Below are 21057 nucleotides of genomic sequence, written 5' to 3'. Positions count from 1 at the left end.
GCATGATTAGAATCTCAGTGGGTCTTACCAGAGTGCGGTGAAGAACCTCTACGCAGGTGGTGTGTGAAGAGGCAAAAAAATGAAGCCGGAGAGTTCTGCCCTTTTCAGTTGATCACAAGATGTACTTGGTTTTATTCAGCAAGTTTAAAATTTCCAATCAATAGTAAATGATTCAAAGAGTATCCAGCAAGTCAAGAAGCTCAATAGAGGAAACGGAAATAGAGTGCCCAATTCAATATCACATCCCCTTGGGTTACAGAGTAAGAGGGGGAGTAACATATAGATACCATAAAGACATAAAAGGTAATACAATCGAACACAAGCAAAGACATGTTTTTTTTCTCACTTCCGTCTACTTCTCTCCTGTTAAATCTATCTCTCAACAGCATAGGCTTAAAGTAATAATTTAAGGCATGTATAAATACAATGTTTTCCCACACTAAAAAGGTCAAAGTAAAATATACAAAACTATAAACCACATGCAGGCTGGATAAAAAACATGCATTAATATATAAATTCAAACCATGTGAGCACATTTAGCATTAAACTGAACACATAGGCCAATCTATCAACCTACTACCTTCTTGATATGAAAAAAATATTTCAGTAACAATGAAAACATTATGCATTGATATTGATATTTTTTTAAATCAATATTCATTATAATAGAAGACCAGAGATGAGAACAGATGTTTAATTTAGTGATAGTAGTTCAGTGTTTGTGATTGGTATCAAACTAAATAACAACAATGTATTGTTCCAAAGTGGAACATTCTATTAGAACATATTTATCATTTTGAGTACATAAAAAAACAAGTAATTTCACATTACATAACTACATATGATTATCATTAATATCCTCCAAAAACACATGCTGTTTGTGCAGTGTTTTGGTACAGGGGGATGAGCAAACATTTATTTCATGAGATAGATAGATAGATAGAAACTGCAGTGGTAGGCCTATTAATAATTTCCTAGTGACCACTGTTTTTCAGAATGTGGCTGTGCATCTGCAGTTACCTCCTGCTAAAGGCTAAAATGGAAACGGGTCAGAAAAGAAAAAGACTGGTCAAACAGAAATAACAAGACAGAAGGAAGCTGATAATTACAGTAGGCTATGATACATTTTTGATATTTTCCATCAAAAATGTGATACTATTTGGGTGTCCTTTGCATGGCAAAGGTTGGGAACCCCCTCCTAGTCCACACTTCAGCCCAGTAGGTGGCGATAAAACAAATATGTTTGAGTCAAGATGCTAGAATAATATGCTTCGATATGACGTCATAACGTAGGCCGCCACAAACAGGAAGTAAACATACAGCTGTTACCTAAGCGGAAAGAGAGAGAGCCCCGGCTAGCTTAACGTACCTGTGGTATCATCGGCACAGTAATGAAACGGCGTTGCGAGTCGGTGGGAATAAACTGGTGTTGTGTCATGCTGAGTCCGGAGCAGTGACTGCCATCGCTTCACACGCAAAGGGAATATAATTCCCGTCGCCTTTCCTCCAGGTCCGAGTGTAGAAACAAGGTACGTTAGCTTAGCGGCAGAGCGTTAGCCAGCGGTGGCTAAGGTTAGCGCGTGTGCTAATTGGCAGAGCACTGTTTTATTTCAGTCGTGTTTTGACTGCTTAGGGGTGACTGTGTCATCTTAGTAACAACACTGTATTATTTTGTTAAACCTGCGGAAAGAGGAGCGGTGTTGTTGTAATGAGCAGCAGCAACCGCCATTATGGAAACAAACATCTTTCTGTCTACATTCACTATATAGTCTGTTTTTCAACGTGATGTCAACAGGCGTTCAGAGAAGCTCCAAAACACCAGTACTAAATAACAGAGAGCACCTGTCTACACTAAAGGCAACATTCTATTCAATTTACCTGTACTTTGATTTTTGATTATAATTAATAATAATTTACCACAGAAAAAAAAATCTCTTCAGGGCTGAATGAAGAAATTATTATTATTATTATTATTATTATTATTATTATTATTATTATTATTATTATTATTATTATCTACTGTCTTCAGATACATGGTCACCATCACACAGAGTTGACAGCAAATTCATTTAGATGTTTGGGTCGTTATTTAGGTCATTCATTTCTAAAGCAAAAATGTCCATGGTTTGAAACACGTAAGAACTTGTTGCTTTTCTTTGTCTATCATTATAGCAGTTTTGGAAATCACAAAAAAAATCTTTAATACTTGATTATTAAAATTAATCTTACTTGCATGTTCCTTACTATTATATTGTTTAAAATGGTGTTACCAGTACAGATTTAGTCTGTAAATAAAGTCAATAAATAAAAAATCTCCCAGAATTTAAGGTGCCAACTCCCAGAACTCAAGGTGCCAACTTTGAAATTGTTATATTGTACAGTCTGCTGATACTGTGCATAAACATTGAATAAATCTCTGAACTTTGTATCTACATAATGTTATATTGGGTGTCAATGATTGTTAGGTGCTGACTCTTGGCCTTTTCCATGAGTTTTCTGTTCAACCTGACATGTTAAGAATTTGTCTCGGTCAGAGTTACTTAGAGCAAACCTTGGTCACCAAACCTGTCTGTGCTCTGTTTTGGTTCCTGCAGGCGTGAATGAGTGACGTGGTGTCTCCCACAGCCCTCAGTGAAGTCCAGCTCCGCTTCCTCTGTCACGATGACATAGAGAATGTCAAGCTGCTCTGTGGTGATTGGTTCCCAATCGAGTAAGAGTCATATGCTGCGTGCATAGTGCATACGCATGTTCAAAAACAAGTGTGTGGGGGGGAGTGGTATTATGAACTACTTGCCCATGCATAAGTGCTTACCTCTCTAACCTCTGACTGCAGGTACCCGGACTCATGGTATCTGGACATAACTTCCAACAAGAAGTTTTTCTCCCTGGCTGCCACCTTCAGAGGGGGCATCGTGGGAATGATTGTGGCCGAGATCAAAGGCCGGACCAAAGTACACAAAGAGGTACCATTAGTTTAGTTAATCTATTCTCATTCCATTTTGAAATGTCTAAAGTGGAACACATAGACATAGAAGAGTCTGTTTTTAGGCTGCTAATTAGATGAACCAGAGATGCCCTTGACTGAATGAGACTAGCTCATGACGAAAGAAGAAATAGAAATTCCACAGGACTGTTATCAGAGGCTATTTGCTGATATGCTGTTCACTCAATGGATGAAAGGCCTGCTGTCAAATCTTCTTTTCACTTTGGAAGAGTATTTGCATTTTGTAAACTGCCTTCCCAGATGACAATTTGCCTAGGTAAAGATGACAATTAAAAACGGTGTCATGGACAGGTCCCAGAGGGAGCATGCACAGAGTGATTCAAAATGAGCAAACTGAAAGATCTTTATTTGGATCTATTTTTGAGTTCCATACTGAATCAAATGTAGTTTAGATTCCAAAATCTGTTCTATGTTCATAGAGAATGGTTGTTTCTGATCTTTAATTTTCTCTGTATTGTTGTGTGTATGTCTTAGGATGGAGACATCCTGGCCTCCAGTTTCCCTGTGGACACACAGGTAGCATACATCCTTAGCCTGGGAGTGGTCAAAGAGTTCAGGAAACATGGCATAGGTACTACTTACCTTTCTCTCTCACACACACACACTCTCTCTCTCTCTTTCTCTCTCTCTCTCTCTCTCTCTCTCTCTCTAACTTTGCTTCGTCACTTTAGAGGACACTTTATAGATTTGATTTGCCCCAACCTTAACAATAACCACTACATGCTCAATCCCGATCCCAGAGGTTTCAAACAGTGAGGAGGCAGGAGAGAGGTGGAGTGGGGTCAGAGATGGAGGGACGTGATGCCAAGATCCTACGTGAAATAATAGGGGCCGTTGCTGCAGCAGTGCTAGTGACTCACGGTTTTTATGGAGGCTAATCAAATACTTGAAGACCACTAACCATGATTGCTGCGATTTGCATCACAAGTCATACTCATCTCATTCTGAGTCACAACACACTGACGCACATGATTTCATATTTTTCGAAATTCAATCTCACTTAGACTTTTTAACTGGAAATGTATCTCTGAAATTTGAGCTACTATATCAAATGGATTGTTGAGAGAATTCCCACCATCCAAAAAAACTGCAGCTATCTCTGTAGCTGTCGTTTCTCTTTGCAACAACCAAGTTATTACTTTCCAGGTGTTTTAACCATCTTTCGGACATTTCTTACATTTTTCAAGAACATATTTTTTTCTAATGCGATCAGTTTATTTATGATTTAAAAAGCATGAAATAGGAAATTGCATTCAATGCCAAATATTGTATTGATTTGGGGACTAATAGACTTTAATAACACACACACACACACACACACACACTTAATAATAACCTGTTAAAATGCTAATCATATTTCGCTTAGCGCCCCATGAAGGCTTGGGCCGGCTCTGGATAATAGTAAACATTTCCACCAGGACCAAGGACATATCTCTTTCTATCTCCTTCCTCAGTGATTGACCTCTCTCTATCTCTCCTTGCCCAGGCTCCCTGCTGCTGGACAGTTTGAAGGAGCACATCTCAACGATAGCCCAGGACCACTGTAAGGCCATCTACCTACACGTGCTCACCACTAACACCACTGCCATCCACTTCTATCAGAACAGGGACTTCACGCAGCACCACTACCTGCCCTACTACTACTCCATACGAGGCGTCCTCAAAGACGGATTCACATATGTGCTCTACATCAATGGGGGCCACCCACCTTGGACAATATTATATCCTTTTTGTGGAAGCCCGAAAGCTAGAAGCTAACTCAGTGTTGTTCAATATTTGATGTTTTTACATTTTCCTTTACTCCCTATCCCACTGATTATATTCAGCACATCGGTTCGACCCTGGCCAGCCTGAGCCCCTGCTCCCTCCCTCAGAGGCTGTACCGACAGGCCCAGTCCCTGCTGCGCTCCCTGCTGCCCTGGTCCAACATCGCCTCCAAGACCGGCATACAGTACAGCCGAACAATGTGACGCAACACTGTGGGTAGAGGTGCACCAATCCACTTTTATTCCATTCGATTCTGATATATGTGTTTTTTTATAACGGCCGATACAGATACGATATCATAATTATTATACATATTTTTGTTTGTGTTGATATTATGTGTAAGGTTTTAAAGGATTAAGCAATAAAGCAATTTTAATTTACAAGAGCAGAAAATATACAATAATGCAAAAAGGGGTTTCAATAAACCGCCTATAGTGTGAACAAAGAATTTGTTGCTAACGCAGTCAGTCCATGAATTGACGTCTGATTTTCTTTTTCTTTTTTCTTCCTTTCTTTTGTTTCAGAATCTCAACTTCCATGTCTCCTCAGTCTTCCCCTGTGCACACCAAGGTGTATGCGCACACTCACAACGCCAGATTTCGTACGGCTCTCCGCACCATGTGTATGACGCAGGACTCAGGTTCAGCCTGCGTTTGACCGTTCACATTGTCCACATTTCGATACACGTTTGGCACATTTCACACAGGGTCTAGGTTTGTGGCTGTGGCTTCGAATCTGTGCCCACTGCTAAACAGGGTTGTTGCAAAACAACGGCATTCAAAGTGCATCGTGGGGTTTCCACGGACAGACGGTGTGATCTGGTGAAACCATGGGATTTATAAAACAATGTTCAGTTACTATACTCTCCCATATATACTACACTTTCCCATAGTTACTATAGTAACCTGTGTTTGGCCAGTCCATACCAAAGCTAAGCAGAGTCAGACCTGCTTTAACCTGGCCCGCAGAGCACCTGCTTCAGATAAACCATGCTGAGCCAGGCACACAGACATCTAACACAGGTCGTATTTTTGGTGTGAAAGGGATGTAACACACACACACACACATTTGGAACCCTGAAGAGACTAAAGGTTCACCCCTGCCTACCTTTCTGTCTCCCTTCATCCTGTCCACCACTGTCACAGAGACTATGTATACTGTTTGTATATTATATATACTAAGCTAATATATACATTTCTCTCAATATGTATGTCTGTTCTATGCTGTCGGTAGGCCTAGTCGGAGGATTTACCCATCCGGTCCCTTTTTTGAGTATAGACTGAATCCAGAGTCAATTCCAGTTTGTAAAATAGAGACTCAAGAACAAGTTAAATTGAATGGGACTGTGAATGTTACTAATAGGCTAATATGGTACAATACAGCTAATTATACACATGAAACCTTGAGACACAATGTAGATGGTTGATATAAGTACTTCAAAAAGGATTCTTCCTTTTTGAACAATCACTATATTGCCTGAGTTGCTTTGTGTAATAATTGTACTAACTGTACTGGCCTTATTACAGAAAAAGGAACCTGTTAGTGTGTTACTCAGTACTTACGGCAACACAACGTTTAACAGACAGCTCAATTCTTATGCAGTGGGATAAAAAAATCTATATAAGCAAAATTGCCTTTCTACATTGTGTCCAAATGTTGCCCAGGTATAGTTCAGGTGTTTGGTGAGGGGTAGTTGCTCGGGTACCTTTTTTAAATGGCTGCAGCCCTGTCTTTCTGCTCCATGGCTGTAATATTGCTGCTATTATAGAGATATGTCTATTGTTTTTAAATATGGCCCAGATTAGATTTTTATGTCAGCCTGTAGAAGAGAAAAACAGTTCAAAGTTATGCTCCCTAAAACACACACACAAACATACACACACGTCATATACCTTGTGTGCCTGCGTGCATGCAGGTATGTATGTCTGTGATTGGCTGTGTGCGTGTGTCTCTGTGTGTGTAAATATGCACACAGTCAGAAATTAGAACCAAGCAAGTGCCAAATGTTGATCAGTGGAAGTCAAATAAGTAAAGTTCCCCCAACATGTCAACTGGTAACCTTGTCAGTGAAAAACATAATAGCATAACATAATAATTTATTATTTTAATTTAATTATTTTTTTTACATTCTGTTGCTCTTCATGATTTAATTACAAACCTGATTTGATGTATTAGATTCAGTGTATCCATGATCCAATTGTAGATTTTATACATGACTTGGCATCGAAAAAAGATAAGGGTAACCAAGTGTGCAATTTATTGTTAAAAAAGGTGAACGTTCCACAGTTTACCAGCCCCGGGCACATTAACTCAATGGTAAATTTCCGACGTTGTGTATGCAATAAACTTGTTTGATTTGACTGATTATAAGGACAGAGTCAGTGTGGAATCCCCTGCTGTATACACTATTTTACACTGTTTAAAAACAATTTCATTGTGATTGTCATATTATACTGTCATAAATCTGAGCCTTGTTTTCAGTCACACTATGCCATGGTTTCAAGTGTTTGTCTTAAATGGTTCATTCTTACCACTACGGTGATTTTTAATATTGCACTTCTTGACATTTTTAGAGAGGACTTGAGAAAGATAAAGAATGGTCAAAAGCTAGGCCAGAGGCAGAGATACCCTCACCAATTCCCTCTCAAAACACAAGGATCCTACACTTCCCATAATGCATTTGGATAGCATCTTCACAAGACCTATACCCTGACCAATTAATGCAGATGTCTTTCAGACCCCATGGCAAGGTTAAAGTGTTCCCAACCTCCCAGAGGGAACACCGCTTATAGTTTGGAGCAGCCGACGACGACGTTATAATACAACAGTCTTCAAAAGCTTAATAGTGCTCCACATGTTGACAAAACTGATCTGTATGTGTAAAACTGGTGGATAGCCCCTTTTTAAATGCATTGTGTCACCACCAAAGCATCTGGCCAGAACAATGCTTAGAAGTTAGAACTTAAGAACTTGAATAGAACAAAATAAATGTTTTGATTTTCTCATGAAGCCATATTATTTATTTATATGGACTACATGAAGGAATCTGATTTTTGTGTTTTAATTCAGTTGGTAGTATTTATATATTGTCATTAAATCATAGTGTGTTTGAAACATCGTATTTATCGATCCAGTGGTTGTAGATATTTCAGTCTGAACAAAAGTGGTGGTGTGACAATCCCCACAAAAGGACATTACCAAGTTGCTAACATAGCTAGCTTGGTAGGTGTCTGTGCATGACACATTCACATAGAAGTAATTTATGTGAATAGTCCATGCACATGTGACTGTTTAAGGCAAAATAAATGGCAGTAGCGAAGTGTTTTGGTGCTTTTTCAGTGCTTTGCTGTATGCAGAGTATCCACACTTTCGTACCAGCTAGCAGGCGGCCATGTTTAAATACTTCTCAAACAAGAAATATTTGTTTAGTGTCATGAGTATTGTCCCTCTTTGTCAGAGCGGGTCTCTGTCACTTTCATATGCATTGTACTTTTTTATTTTATTTTTTTCCTTACTGTATGGGCACAGGTCCTAGGTCTCTGAGTTTCCACATGTTCCTTTGTTACACTGTTGCATATCATTTTAGTGCTGATAAATTCTCCTTTTTTGAACTCAACCCGGTGTGTAGGCCTAATCATCCTCTGAGGCAGTGTTGCTATGATAAGTCGTTTACCAAGTTCTGTAAATCTGAAGGACAAACTGGAGGTTTCATGCCAAAGCCTCCTCTTTTCTCAATCCTGAACAAACTGACCTCTCTGTCATTCAACAGCAGTCTGATATGCTCTACTCCTGCCGCATGCTTTCTGGTTTTTTTCGCTCATTGGTTGTGTTACAGAAGGAATCAATCAGTGGCCTGTGGTGGTGATGAGAAATTCCACTTCTTACACATTGCACGGCTGCAGTGTGTTTTCGTCAGCATCACATTACAAAGTCATTCATAGGAGAGTTCATGATGTAACCACAGACACAAGAAAAAAGAGTGAAATCTAAATCTGCTGTGAGCAGTCCCCTCCCTCGTGACTACTACAGAAGGGAAAATTAAATTTGAGCGGAAGTAGGTAGGCGGGCGGAGCCAGGCTAATGCAGCGGGAGGGAAACAAACAAAGCGCACTGAACTGAACTGAACTCCACTCCACTGAAAGTTTTCATTGTTGCCCATTCGGACACGTTTTCTTCGGCTCTAGAACATCCTTCAGTCGTGAAGTTGCAGAACAAGGTGAGCGATGAACTCAAACATTTCCCGCCGTCGTACGTAGCTAGGTGGCGGTGCATTATTCTAACCTTACCATAGCTGTAAAGTTACATTGGCTGCACAATAAGGTGTGTGTGTGTGTGTGTGTAATGTTGATAGGTCTACAGATGTTAAGTGGTAAAATCAGGCCCGGATTAAGTGGAAAGATTACACTAGGCATACCGCATTTGTTCGGGCCCCCTCCAAACGGATAGCCTACTTTATGATTTGGTGAAAAAACTACATAGCTAGATTTGAACTGCCACACGATTATTATGCTCATTTATTTATTTGGGTATTTTCATACACCTTTCAGGCTTTGGTTCACTGTCTATATGCAAATTGTTATATTGTAGCCTAACAATAGTTGAAAGCATAGATAAATATATTTTAGGGATTCACCGAAAGTTCGGCCACTGAAATGACGAATTAAATCATGTTCAGTTACCAAATATTGACGAACTACTGACGAAATATTTGTTTAAGAGTTGCGCGTTTGTAAACGGGAGTAAAGAGAAACGTAACCGTGTACGCGTTCATGTCTGTTCGTGAGCTCACTGCAGAAGCAGTTCTGTAAAGTGCGTGCAGAGTCCAGTGTGGGAGCAATTTTTCAAACTGGATGAAAAACAGTGCAGTGCAATGCTTTATTCAGAATAAAGTTAAAACGCTCGTCCAAGACTGACCTAAATACAAAAGCCTTGCGCGAGCGAAGCAGCGATTCACCTGGCGTGGAACTCTGTGGTGGGTAACTGCGAAATTCAGTGAGACATCGCCGGTGTAGCCGCAGCACAGAAAAACTGTGACGGCTAAAATAATAACCGGGAGATTTTTTTACCTTTGTGAAATGCATGAATCTGGTGCACTTTGAGAGGGAAATTAAGAGGCTAAATCTGAGGAATTTTGTGTGAACAAATAATTTGGAGATACTGGCTCGAATGAATTAGAATTAAAAGCTAGTGTAGAAAGACAGATGGATTTTCCATAAAAATATTGATATAAAAAAATATATAATGCAGGGTCCTCTGGGATGGCCTTGGTGCTTTTTTTTCTTTTATGGGACATATTTCTCTGTAATATAATGAATGCATTTAAATGCAGTGAGAGGAATGAAGCAGAAGAACTCTGTTGTCCAGCTATCTTTTTTTCACAGACGAGGCTGAAATAGGCTATAGACCAGCGGTTCTCAACCTGTGGGTCGCCTGGAATTTCTAGTAAAAAAATAGTGTTTTTATATATATATATATATATATATATATATATATATTAGGGGTGTAACGGTACATGTATTTGTACCGTACCGTGACGGTACAGGCACGTATTTGGTGTTACAGAGGTGGACCGCGGTCCGTTCGTGGCGTACATAGCGTTATATGGCGAATGTACAGGCTTGTTTTGCTGTGTGGAACTTAAAACTTGTCGTCGGAGTTCCCCCCGGACCATTTAGCCTCCGGCTCGGCTCGCACGTGCGCAGTAGCAGCCAGCGAATGAGAGTCTCTTATCTCCATGGTGAGCATGAGGGTCAGGCAGTGTTGCTAACTTAGCAACTTTGTCGCTATATTTAGCGACTTTTCAGACCCCTCTGGCGACTCTTTTTTCAAAAAAAGCGACCAATCTAGCCGCTTCTTCTGGTGTTATTGGTGACTTTTGGAGACCCTGGCTGTCGCTAAAGCATGTATCGCTCTTAACTTCTAAATGAGCAGCGGGTGACTCCGCGGCCACTCCCCCCGTCCCAGAGCACTGACAGGCGGCCGAGTTTTCACGCAGCAGTCCCTCCCAGCTGCGGTCAGAGCAAGAGATAAACAGATCTCCGCTCTAGTGTTCCGTTTGCATCCCTACTAGCAGTTGTAGCAGCGTTCCCCCCTCGTTTACAGTCTATCAGTAGTGCAAATAAAGATGTTATAGTCTACAGTGCTATCGAACAGAGAGCGAACTGCATGACGAAAGTCAACAGGAAACCGGAGCTTGGAGGCGTCCCCCTGTTATTCAAATCCCGTTTGAGAGATAATTTAAGATTCCAGGTGAATTATGAAAACAGTGATAGACGTTTGGAACAATGTCGGCAGAAGGGGCATTGTTTCACTGCGATCGCCTATGCGGCAACACGTCGAACATGCATGCGCATTTTAGAAGGCAACATCCAGGTGTTACTATCACCGTTACTGTGAAGAAAAAATGATGCCACATTGTATCTCCTGCCTGATGCTGTGTAACGCAGTATTGTTACTTTATCTAATTTTCATGGCGTGCACAACATAGAGTGCACCGTCACTGGTGAGGTGGGTTTTGTTGATTTTTTAAGACCACTTGACCACCCAAAAGTTGTGTGGTTTCACGCTAATCAAAAAAATTAAAAACAAATAAATAAATAATAATAAAAAAAATACGGGGCGATAGTGTATTACAGAACAGTTTGTGGCGTTCGGAGCGCAGCATCTAGGTCTACTATAGGCTACTGACGAAAATCACACAACACATTGCATCTATTTATTAACAATATTTATGAATTTAGGCTATATTTTGCTGCTCCAACTCAAATTCAGCCCAGCCAGGCGATAGTTAAGTTTCAGTTTCGTTTTCATCTCCGTGGTATACAGCCGTTTGGACCAGCTGATCGGCTCCCGACAGCAGGAGTCAGTCTGCGTTTGAGTTGTGGCCTACTGGGAAGTCGGATTTATGGTGCCAGTGATAACTGAACTAAATGATAAAATAAAGCGATCTTCTCCTTCCTATATCTGTCTATCTTTATCCCTCCACTGCACACTCAGTCACTACTATCCATGCTAAAAGGAAGCAGGATTATAACCTCATTTAGCACATTATTTTTAAATATTTTATATTATTTATTTATTTTCTCCCCCATCTAATTTTGACGATTTTTAGAAAAATGTGTTGGTCTGTAAGCGCTAAGGGAGCATGTTTAAATAAAACCTGTGAACCTTAACTTTTAAATGTATTTTATTTCATGTTTCTATGTGCTACGCAGGCTTAGATATTAAGGTTTTGGTAGACTTGACAATTCGTACTATTTTTTCAGAAAACCCTCAGGCATTAAGGACATGCATCCTAGATTGCAATAGTCATCAATGGGTTAAGAGAGCTGCATCAATATTTTCTTTTTTTAAAGTCAAAAAGGCCCATTAATAGCCTACTGTATATTTTTTTCATTGCAATTTTAGTTACTGCACCTACACTAGTATTTAATAAGTATTGTATTTATTGGAGAATTGCAGCAGTATTTTTATATTTGTTATGCATTTCATTTGTATGTTACATACTGTCAGCTAGTTACTGACAGCTAAAGCTGTTCATTCTCCCTTAACTATGAACCGTACCGTACTGTACCGTACCGTGACTTCAAAACCGAGGTACGTACCGAACCGTGACTTTAGTGTACCGTTACACCCCTAATATATATATATATATATATATATATATATATATACACACTGGCTCAATATATATATATACTGGCTCAATATACAGGTCCTTCTCATATAATTAGCATATTGTGATAAAGTTGATTATTTTCCATAATGTAATGATAATAATTGAACTTTCATATATTTTAGATTCATTGCACACCAACTGAAATATTTCAGGTCTTTTTTGTTTTAATACTGATGATTTTGGCATACAGCTCATGAAAACCCCAAATTCCTATCTCAAAAAATTAGCATATTTCATCCGACCAATAAAAGAAAAGTGTTTTTAATACAAAAAAGTCAACCTTCAAATTATGTTCAGTTATGCACTCAATACTTGGTCGGGAATCCTTTCGCAGAAATGACTGCTTCAATGCGGCGTGGCATGGAGGCAATCAGCCTGTGGCACTGCTGAGGTGTTATGGAGGCCCAGGATGCTTCGATAGCGGCCTTAAGCTCATCCACAGTGTTGGGTCTGGTGTCTCTCAACTTCCTCTTCACAATATCCCACAGATTCTCTATGGGGTTCAGGTCAGGAGAGTTGGCAGGCCAATTGAGCACAGTAATACCATGGTCAGTAAACCATTTACCAGTGGTTTTGGCACTGTGAGCAGGTGCCAGGTCTGAAATCTTCATCTCCATAAAGCTTTTCAGCAGATGGAAGCATGAAGTGCTCCAAAATCTCCTGATAGCTAGCTGCATTGACCCTGCCTTTGATAAAACACAGTGGACCAACACCAGCAGCTGACATGGCACCCCAGACCATCACTGACTGTGGGTACTTGACACTGGACTTCAGGCATTTTGGCATTTCCTTCTCCCCAGTCTTCCTCCAGACCCTGGCAACTTGATTTCCGAATGACATTCAAAATTTGCTTTCATCCGAAAAAAGTACTTTGGACCACTGGGCAACAGTCCAGTGCTGCTTCTCTGTAGCCCAGGTCAGGCGCTTCTGCCGCTGTTTCTGGTTCAAAAGTGGCTTGACCTGGGGAATGTGGCACCTGTAGCCCATTTCCTGCACACGCCTGTGCACGGTGGCTCTGGATGTTTCTACTCCAGACTCAGTCCACTGCTTCCGCAGGTCCCCCAAGGTCTGGAATCGGCCCTTCTCCACAATCCTCCTCAGGGTCCGGTCACCTCTTCTGGTTGTGCAGCGTTTTCTGCCACACTTTTTCCTTCCCACAGACTTCCCACTGAGGTGCCTTGATACAGCACTCTGGAAACAGCCTATTCGCTCAGAAATTTCTTTCTGTGTCTTACCCTCTTGCTTGAGGGTGTCAATGATGGCCTCCTGGACAGCAGTCAGGTCGGCAGTCTTACCCATGATTGCGGTTTTGAGTAATGAACCAGGCTGGGAGTTTTTAAAAGCCTCAGGAATCTTTTGCAGGTGTTTAGAGTTAATTAGTTGATTCAGATGATTAGGTTAAGAGCTCGTTTAGAGTACCTTTTCATGGTATGCTAATTTTTTGAGATAGGAATTTGGGGTTTTCATGAGCTGTATGCCAAAATCATCGGTATTAAAACAACAAAAGACCTGAAATATTTCAGTTGGTGTGCAATGAATCTAAAATATATGAAAGTTCAATTATTATCATTACATTATGGAAAATAATCAACTTTATCACAATATGCTAATTATATGAGAAGGACCTGTATGCCCCTCATCTTTGAAGAACCCGAAAAATAGTATTTAAAAAATAAATTAATGACTGGCTCATGAAAAATAAACAAAGACTACAAAGAGAGAAGGAGCTTCGGGATAAGGGATTATTAAAAAAATTCCCAAAACTGATTTTTTTTTTTATACCTGTACTTTCTGCTTTTTGGTTAGTCTGCCTCCAAAAATTATTCAAGAAAAAAGTACTAAACAGCTCACATGGACACAGTTAATTTAGCCGTAGTTTTATTCTCAAAACATTGTATTAATTTTTTTGTATGATAACTTACTTTTGCATAATATGATGTTAATATCAAACACATATACTAAAAAAAATGAAAAAAATTAAATGTAATTCCCTCTTACTGGGCCCCCTAGTGGAAATGGGCCCTAGGCACGTGCCTAGAATGCCTATGCCTAGATCCGGCCCTTGGTAAAAGTAGAAAGCGAGGTTGCTCTCGAGGTTGTCACTATGGTCTGTCTGTCTGACAGACAATGTAATAATTATGTCTGCCTGCCTGTCTGTCTGTCTGTCCAAGTTATAGGCTAAGTGGCGTTCAGGGCCACTGATTTCAATCCTCTATATTCTTTCCATTACGGATTGTGGTTTTCCTGGCGAGTCCATTTACTTTGGAGGTGGGCACTAAACAAGCAAGAAAAGGGACACCATGCCAACAGCAGGCAGAAAGGGTGTGTTGTGTTGTGTTGTGTTGTGGTGTGTGTGTGTGTGTCATCAAATTTAGGCTGCCTCTTCTTCACACAAGTCTGAGTCGAAGCTTGGTGCTGTCAGCAAAAACAGACGCTTTCATTCACAGACTTGAAAGGTTTTCTCTCAACACACACCTCTCATTTTGAGTAAATTAAATGCTGGGAGATGAGTTTCTGTGGGCTGCAGGATGTTGTTAATTAGGCCTATCCATCAGCAGCTCATTATGTGACGTGTGTGTACACTCATCGATTCGCACAGGAAATGGAGGTGGAAGGAAAGCCCATGTTTGTCTAGTTCTGGTTCAGACTTCAAACAAACAAACGGGGGTAAGCAGCTGATATGGCGGGCAATGGGATGTTTGTGAGTTTATATGTTGGTCTGTGTGTGATTTGAAAAAAAAAGAGTCAGATTTTTTGAAGAAGGTTATACTGGCAGGCTATTGTGACACAGTTTCAGTCAGGATGTGTGGCCTCCCCGGATAGGTCGACGTGCCCTCCATTCTCAGATATGCACACAGATGGGAAATCAACACTTTTACAGGTCTGAGCTACAACAAACTTCTTCTGTTATCTTCCTCACATAATAACCATAACAGTGCTTTACAGTATAGTCCTGCGTGTCTGAGCTTGATCAGAGGCCTCTGGTACAAAACTCAGTTAAATGCGAAGTAAGTAGTATTGTTTAGTTAATATGAGTGTTAAATAGGGCTGGGTATTGTCAAGAATCTCATGATTCGATTTCGATTCATTAGGTCACGATTCGATATCGATTTGATATTGCTTGAAATGCTTCGATATCAATTCAGTATCAAGTAGAAATACACAAGAAAGAGTAAAATAATTTTTAAATAATTATTTCTTTAATTTCATGCCTTATGAACAAACAGCCATGGTATACTCTCTCCTCTTGGAAATTGTAACATAACATCAGCACAATACTAAATTGACAGTGCTGTATTAAATGTAATGTATTTAAATCATGTACAGTATTTCTTTCTTTCTCACATGACATCTTACAATAATAACACATAAGAACCAGGTGCCTTCATTTCTGGTAACAAATAAAACATTAGCACACTACCAGTATACGGTGTACAAAAGTGAAAAAAAAGTGCTGTATTGGAATTCAGCTCTCATACAAAAACGTAAACAGACACAAAGCCAGTGCAGGTCATACGGGTTTGCTGCTCTCTGCCCTTTTGTCACCACTTTTAACAACTCACACTTGTGTGGTGTGCATGCGCAGTGGCGCAGGAAATACTAATATTAAATACTAGTTGAAAATTATCGATTATTAACTTTTATGAATCGATTCGGAATCGTTCGAGAGAGAATCGCGATGCATCGGAGAATCGATATTTTTACCCACCCCTAGTGTTATATCACTCTATATTCATACAGCAATCACTTAAACAGTATGCATTCATAACACAGGTCTCCCAGTCATTCAGCTTTGCAGTAATTGCCAGGTAAAAATGTTGAGTATCCGGCTCGTTTTTATCCAATCAGGAGACAGAGCGCTATAAAGAGGCGGGTCTTTGTGCCCGTGAACGATGACTCGCTGCTCTCCATCGTGGCACTATCTGACCAAGACGGCTGTGTGTTCATGTGGTGGGGACGAGGGAGGGGACTGCTAACTGCAGTCACTGACAGGACCACGTTAGCTAAAAGGATCATATCACTGCTGCTTTTTAAATCTTAAGGCTGCACAGATATTTTCCATTTCAGTTGATATTTTACTCCAGCAGCCTTGTAGTGTGTAAGCCTTCTTGTTTCCCAGTGCAGCAGCATTATTCACCCTCATTCACTTCTCGAAGGCAACAACAATAACACCAACACATGTTGGTGTACAAACATTTCTAACTCTGTTTAGATGGCAAAGAGCAGCTGTGTTTGAATAATCTCTTCGTCTTAAAACATGGCGCCCTGCAGGATCCATCATGGCATCCGGCGTAGTAAGTGCATTTCCTTCTTTTGTGTTCCGTGAACCCAAGTGAATGGAACTGATTGCTGGATGCTCCTGTACTATATGACATTATTTAACCCAGCCTACTACACATGACGCTGCAGATATCCAGGTGAGGGCTTGGTATCAAGTTCAAAGGCTGCACAATCTACACCCGGCCTCGTGCGTGTGTGTGTCTGCGCGTGTGTTTGTTTTTATGGCCATACCTTTTACAGTCAAGGAGTCGGGAGATGGAGCTTGTTGGGAAGCCCTTGCATGTTGTTCAATATGATCTGCTGCAGTGCTCCCCTGTGAGTGCTGGCTGTAGGCCATTAAGAAATGATAATGACGGGTGGGGGGAGGGGGTTGTAAACAGAGAGCTACTGAATTGGAAAAGAAGTATGAGCATAAACAAGTGAACAGGTAGGGAAAGGAATTGTAAATTACCAAAATCGTATCTCTTCAAATTAAAATAGCTAATGGCAATTTACAAGATGTATGCTGGAGATGTAGCAGAAAGATATGACATGAAAAGACCTCTTTGAACTGTGTGTGTTAGGGATGTCCATGGTTAACTGGTTAACCGTTAAAAAAAATTAAATAATCTTAATTTCTCTGAAATCGGGACTCCTTATTTTGACATCGCTAAACCGTATGTAATAATGCGAACTTTCGGTAAAGGATGAAACAAGTAGTGTAGGCTACGCTCAACTTTATAATAGGTTCATGGTACGCTCCCAGTCTTATCTCCACGTCACTCCAAGGTTAAGCTTGTTGTGACGGGAAAATTATTTTCCCTTGGTGTTTTATTACTCTTGTCCTGTTTCTTGCCTGTATTGTTCACACTGAGCATGTTTGAGATCTAATTGTTGTTCTCTCAGCCAGCTGCCATTTACAATGGGGTAATAAGGGGGTTGTTGTTAGATGAAAGAGATATTAATCTAATGAATTTATATCTTAAGGGACACCAAACTGTATTTTTCAAATGACCTCAGGACAGTTGGTTTAGGAGCAGATCCTTTGTTTAGCATTTCTCCTTTGTAGAACTGATAACATCTTTAGTGACACTACAGTTGATAGACGAAAGCACACTGTACTGTATAAAGATTGTCTGCAAACCAAGAACGTTGTCATTCCTACTACCCTCACTCAATGGGCAGACAGGGTTTACCCTTTTCAGCTTAATCGAAAATACTCTGATTTCTGTTTGTTTTATCTACTTTCATTAAATGTGTAAATGTTGAGGAGTTTCAGTTTCATTTATTCCCACAAGGTTTAACTGATATAGATTTTCCCCGACACTTGTGGTCTTTGCTAAACCGGTAATGTCAACTAAAGTGATAATCCTCCATCTTTGCCTGTGAATTGATAACCCGCTTCAGTAGCAACTCGGTATGCAGCTGGTCAGTAACCAACCAAACCTCTCCTTTTTAGGTTTGATTTTTACCATATATTCTTTTTACCAGTCAAATGTATCAGTGATTTGTGATGATGTCGCAACATGCAGTTTATTTTTCTTCAGTTCTCCCAGCAGCATGTGGACTGATTATGCAGTGACAGAACAGAGTCTGTGGTGTGAGAGAGAGAGAGCACACTACTTTTTACCAAAATATATATAAGATATGCTACTGATGTCCCCTGGCAACACAATTGAACTGAAAATAAAGGTAGACATTATAGCTTTGTTCTAGTTGGACTTTGCATATAGTTTCTAATGTGGTTAATGATGCACAGGTTGAAGTAATGTTTTTTTCCTAGGAGTTCCTGCTCCACCCTTAAAAAAAAAAAAAAAAAAAAAAAATGTTTCACATGGAATGCACACACTGGCTTTTCTATTATATCCCTCAATCACCAGCTATAGCTCTGGTGTTCATTTGCATAAGAATGCAGTTCACATAGAGACAGTGACAGACAGAAAATAATAGCACCAACAGAACCTGATTCTGTAACAAAAGGAAAGTCACAGTACTTTTGAAAGACGTGTGTATACTTACAACAAAGAGCAGCTCTTGTGTGTGTCTTTCAGCGTGTTAAAGGGCAGGGGGCGTATTTCCTCAAGAGCCACACAACAAAACTTACAGTAAAATAGTGGGGGGAATGTCCGTCTTCTATTTAGGTCGCCCTACATATTTCCCCTATGAGTGATTCTCTAAGCAGTTTGTTGTTGTGGCAGAAAGTACAATCTACTGTAAGTCTTAAGGCCAGGACACACCAGCCCGAAAATCGCCGTCGTTGAGTCGATAGGGGGTCGGGAGACGAATCTGTTTGGTGTGTGCCGTGACGTCGGCCGACGTAGAGGTCGTCGGGCTTGTTTTGAGCCGATTGAACATGTTCAATCGGCAGCCGACCGTCTTTCATTTGGAGCAATTTGATTGGTGGAGGGCTAGCGAATCAGTGAAGCCCGGAAGTGAGGCGGGTAGCACAAACAGCTAACAACAGCTAGCCATCGTTTTAATGTGTTTGTTCGTTTCGTTTTGAGAGTACTCACATGCATCAACCCTTGTTGACTGCTCGACACCATGCTCGACACTCTCTGCTAAAAATTGTGCTCTTATGGTCCATAAATATAAATACGTATTTATATCTATGTTTATGCTCTAGAGAGCTGTCCCATCATTTCCGGCTTTCGTATTTTTTCGGGCCACAATACAGATTAGCGCCGCCTGCTGTTATGGAGACATTACGTCCCGCGCATGCAACAGAGCGTACGGAAAGTCAGCAGTCAGTTTGGTGTGTTCTCTGGCCGCGACGGGAAGCCTGGAGCTTCCTGAAACGGCCGACCCCATTTTTTGCGTAGTCGGAACAAGTAGAAACAAGTCGGACTGGTGTGTCCTGGCCTTTAGAGAACTTGGAGAAGATCCAGACAGAGGATCCCTGAGTCAGTGTTTTGATAATATGGTGTGATCCAAGACAGTGCACATTCTTGGTATATTACTTTGTTACCTGAACTTTTTTTAACTATAATTTGTAAAAGATTAGTTCCTCATACATTGTCTGCATTCAAACCCTAAAACTGTGAAGTTTAATATCACCACCAGGTCTTTGGCAGATTACCAGAGTTACTGTTGCCACTTTTGTTTTTAGCCTCAGAAGTTTCCCTGCCACTCTTGACAAGTGTGAACACTTCCTCACTCTCCACTCTGAGGTTTACAACCATTAGAGGTGTCATATTACACTGTGTGTGTGTCTGTAGTGAAATGGAATTGGCTCGAGGAGGGAGGGAGGGTTTACCGGTAGAGACTGGTTATAGGACACACACAAGATCGGGTGTCGATTGTTTGTTTCGCTGTGTTCTGTCTACAGCCGGTACAGCGTTTGAAGACAGACAACCTGCATGCAAGAATATATTTTCCAAGTAAATATAAAGAAATGTCCCATCAGTACCTGAAGCAACACGTGCCCCAGCCAATGTTTTTTCTGTAAAATCTCCCCCAGAGAGCAATTACCTTATCTATTCTTTTCTTCTCTCTACCTTTCATCCATGTTTCTCCAGCTCTCCCCTCCTCTCTGCCTGTCTGTCTCTCTCTGGTCTGTGGTCTCTCTTTCGGTGTCTGTCAATTTGCCCAACGTGTTCTCACTTTCCCTCCCTTGATAAAACCATCATCCTGGGAACTTACATCTGCTCCCTTGTTCAAAATGGGAACAAATGGAAAACCAGACAGGAAAGATTATTTATCTATAAAAATTTTAAAGACCTCCTCGGGGTGGACACAAACTGTGTATGTCAACTAGAGGGTTGCTGTATTGGTTTTGCTTTCCTAACACTCATTATTATTTATCATGTTTTCATATGTTGGCCAAACTCTACTCTGCTCCGTCTGCCATGTTGAATCTCCAGTGGAAACCATTGCTCTGACTGCTTGTGATCTATTTCCCAAAGGTTTTTTTTCCCTAGACGCAAGGTCCATCTGAAAGTTATTTAACATTTGCCAGTGTCAGGGTAGTGGTCATCTGGCCTGCAGCATGAATCCCTTGGTGCTTTGTAGGGGTGTACATCGCTGCTTTCATCACGATACGATATTAAATCGATTCATTAGACAACGATATGATATTTGCCGATATCTAAAATCTGCTGCGATACGATTTCGATTTCGATTCAGGGGCCTGCGATCGATATGAGACGATATTATATGCCCATTTAACACAAGATGGCCTATCTCGTTATCTAACAATACATGTTGATAATAGAATAGCCTTCTTAATTGTTTGTATAATTTTAATCCATTGTATGCATTCTGAACACTAAAGATCTTGAAATTAACAGGATAAACAACAAATTTAAGCTGCTACCTCGGCTATTTCCCTCTTTTTGATGACATTTTA

The 21057-nt window shown here is 40.5% G+C and overlaps 2 protein-coding genes across 3 annotated transcripts in view; both read left to right on the top strand.

The window, feature by feature from the left end:
- The first annotated feature begins 1348 nt into the window (after positions 1 to 1348).
- naa60 (N-alpha-acetyltransferase 60, NatF catalytic subunit) lies at positions 1349 to 7262 on the top strand. Of its 2 annotated transcripts, none has more exons than XM_080043391.1 (7): positions 1349 to 1529; positions 2595 to 2710; positions 2834 to 2963; positions 3479 to 3575; positions 4491 to 4725; positions 4818 to 4983; positions 5296 to 7262. In XM_080043391.1, exons 2-6 carry the CDS (start codon positions 2601 to 2603, stop codon positions 4972 to 4974), a joined length of 729 nt encoding a protein of 242 aa, XP_079899517.1. In that variant the 5' UTR covers positions 1349 to 1529; positions 2595 to 2600; the 3' UTR covers positions 4975 to 4983; positions 5296 to 7262. The 2 variants fall into 2 exon arrangements, with proteins under 2 accessions (XP_079899517.1, XP_079899518.1); XM_080043392.1 differs by having other exon boundaries at positions 4818 to 4993.
- Positions 7263 to 8848: 1586 nt separating this feature from the next.
- carhsp1 (calcium regulated heat stable protein 1) overlaps positions 8849 to 21057 on the top strand; it is a 32331-nt gene continuing 20122 nt past the window's right edge. The window contains exon 1 of the mRNA XM_080043657.1: positions 8849 to 8987. The gene's annotated coding sequence lies outside the window, so the exon portion shown is untranslated. The remainder of the gene's footprint in view (positions 8988 to 21057) is intronic.

This window comes from Ammodytes marinus (genome assembly GCF_949987685.1).
Source record: "Ammodytes marinus genome assembly, chromosome: 16".
NCBI lineage: Eukaryota > Metazoa > Chordata > Actinopteri > Uranoscopiformes > Ammodytidae > Ammodytes > Ammodytes marinus.
This window is presented reverse-complemented; position numbering and strand designations above follow the sequence as displayed.

Bases quoted from the DNA above. Each gene is read 5' to 3' on its own strand.
- naa60 (XM_080043391.1), top strand. From the start codon at position 2,601: ATGAGTGACGTGGTGTCTCCCACAGCCCTCAGTGAAGTCCAGCTCCGC. The intron at 2,711-2,833 runs GTAAGAGTCATA...CTCTGACTGCAG, and splicing joins GGTGATTGGTTCCCAATCGA to GTACCCGGACTCATGGTATC. The intron at 4,726-4,817 runs ATATCCTTTTTG...TCCCTATCCCAC, and splicing joins CACCCACCTTGGACAATATT to TGATTATATTCAGCACATCG.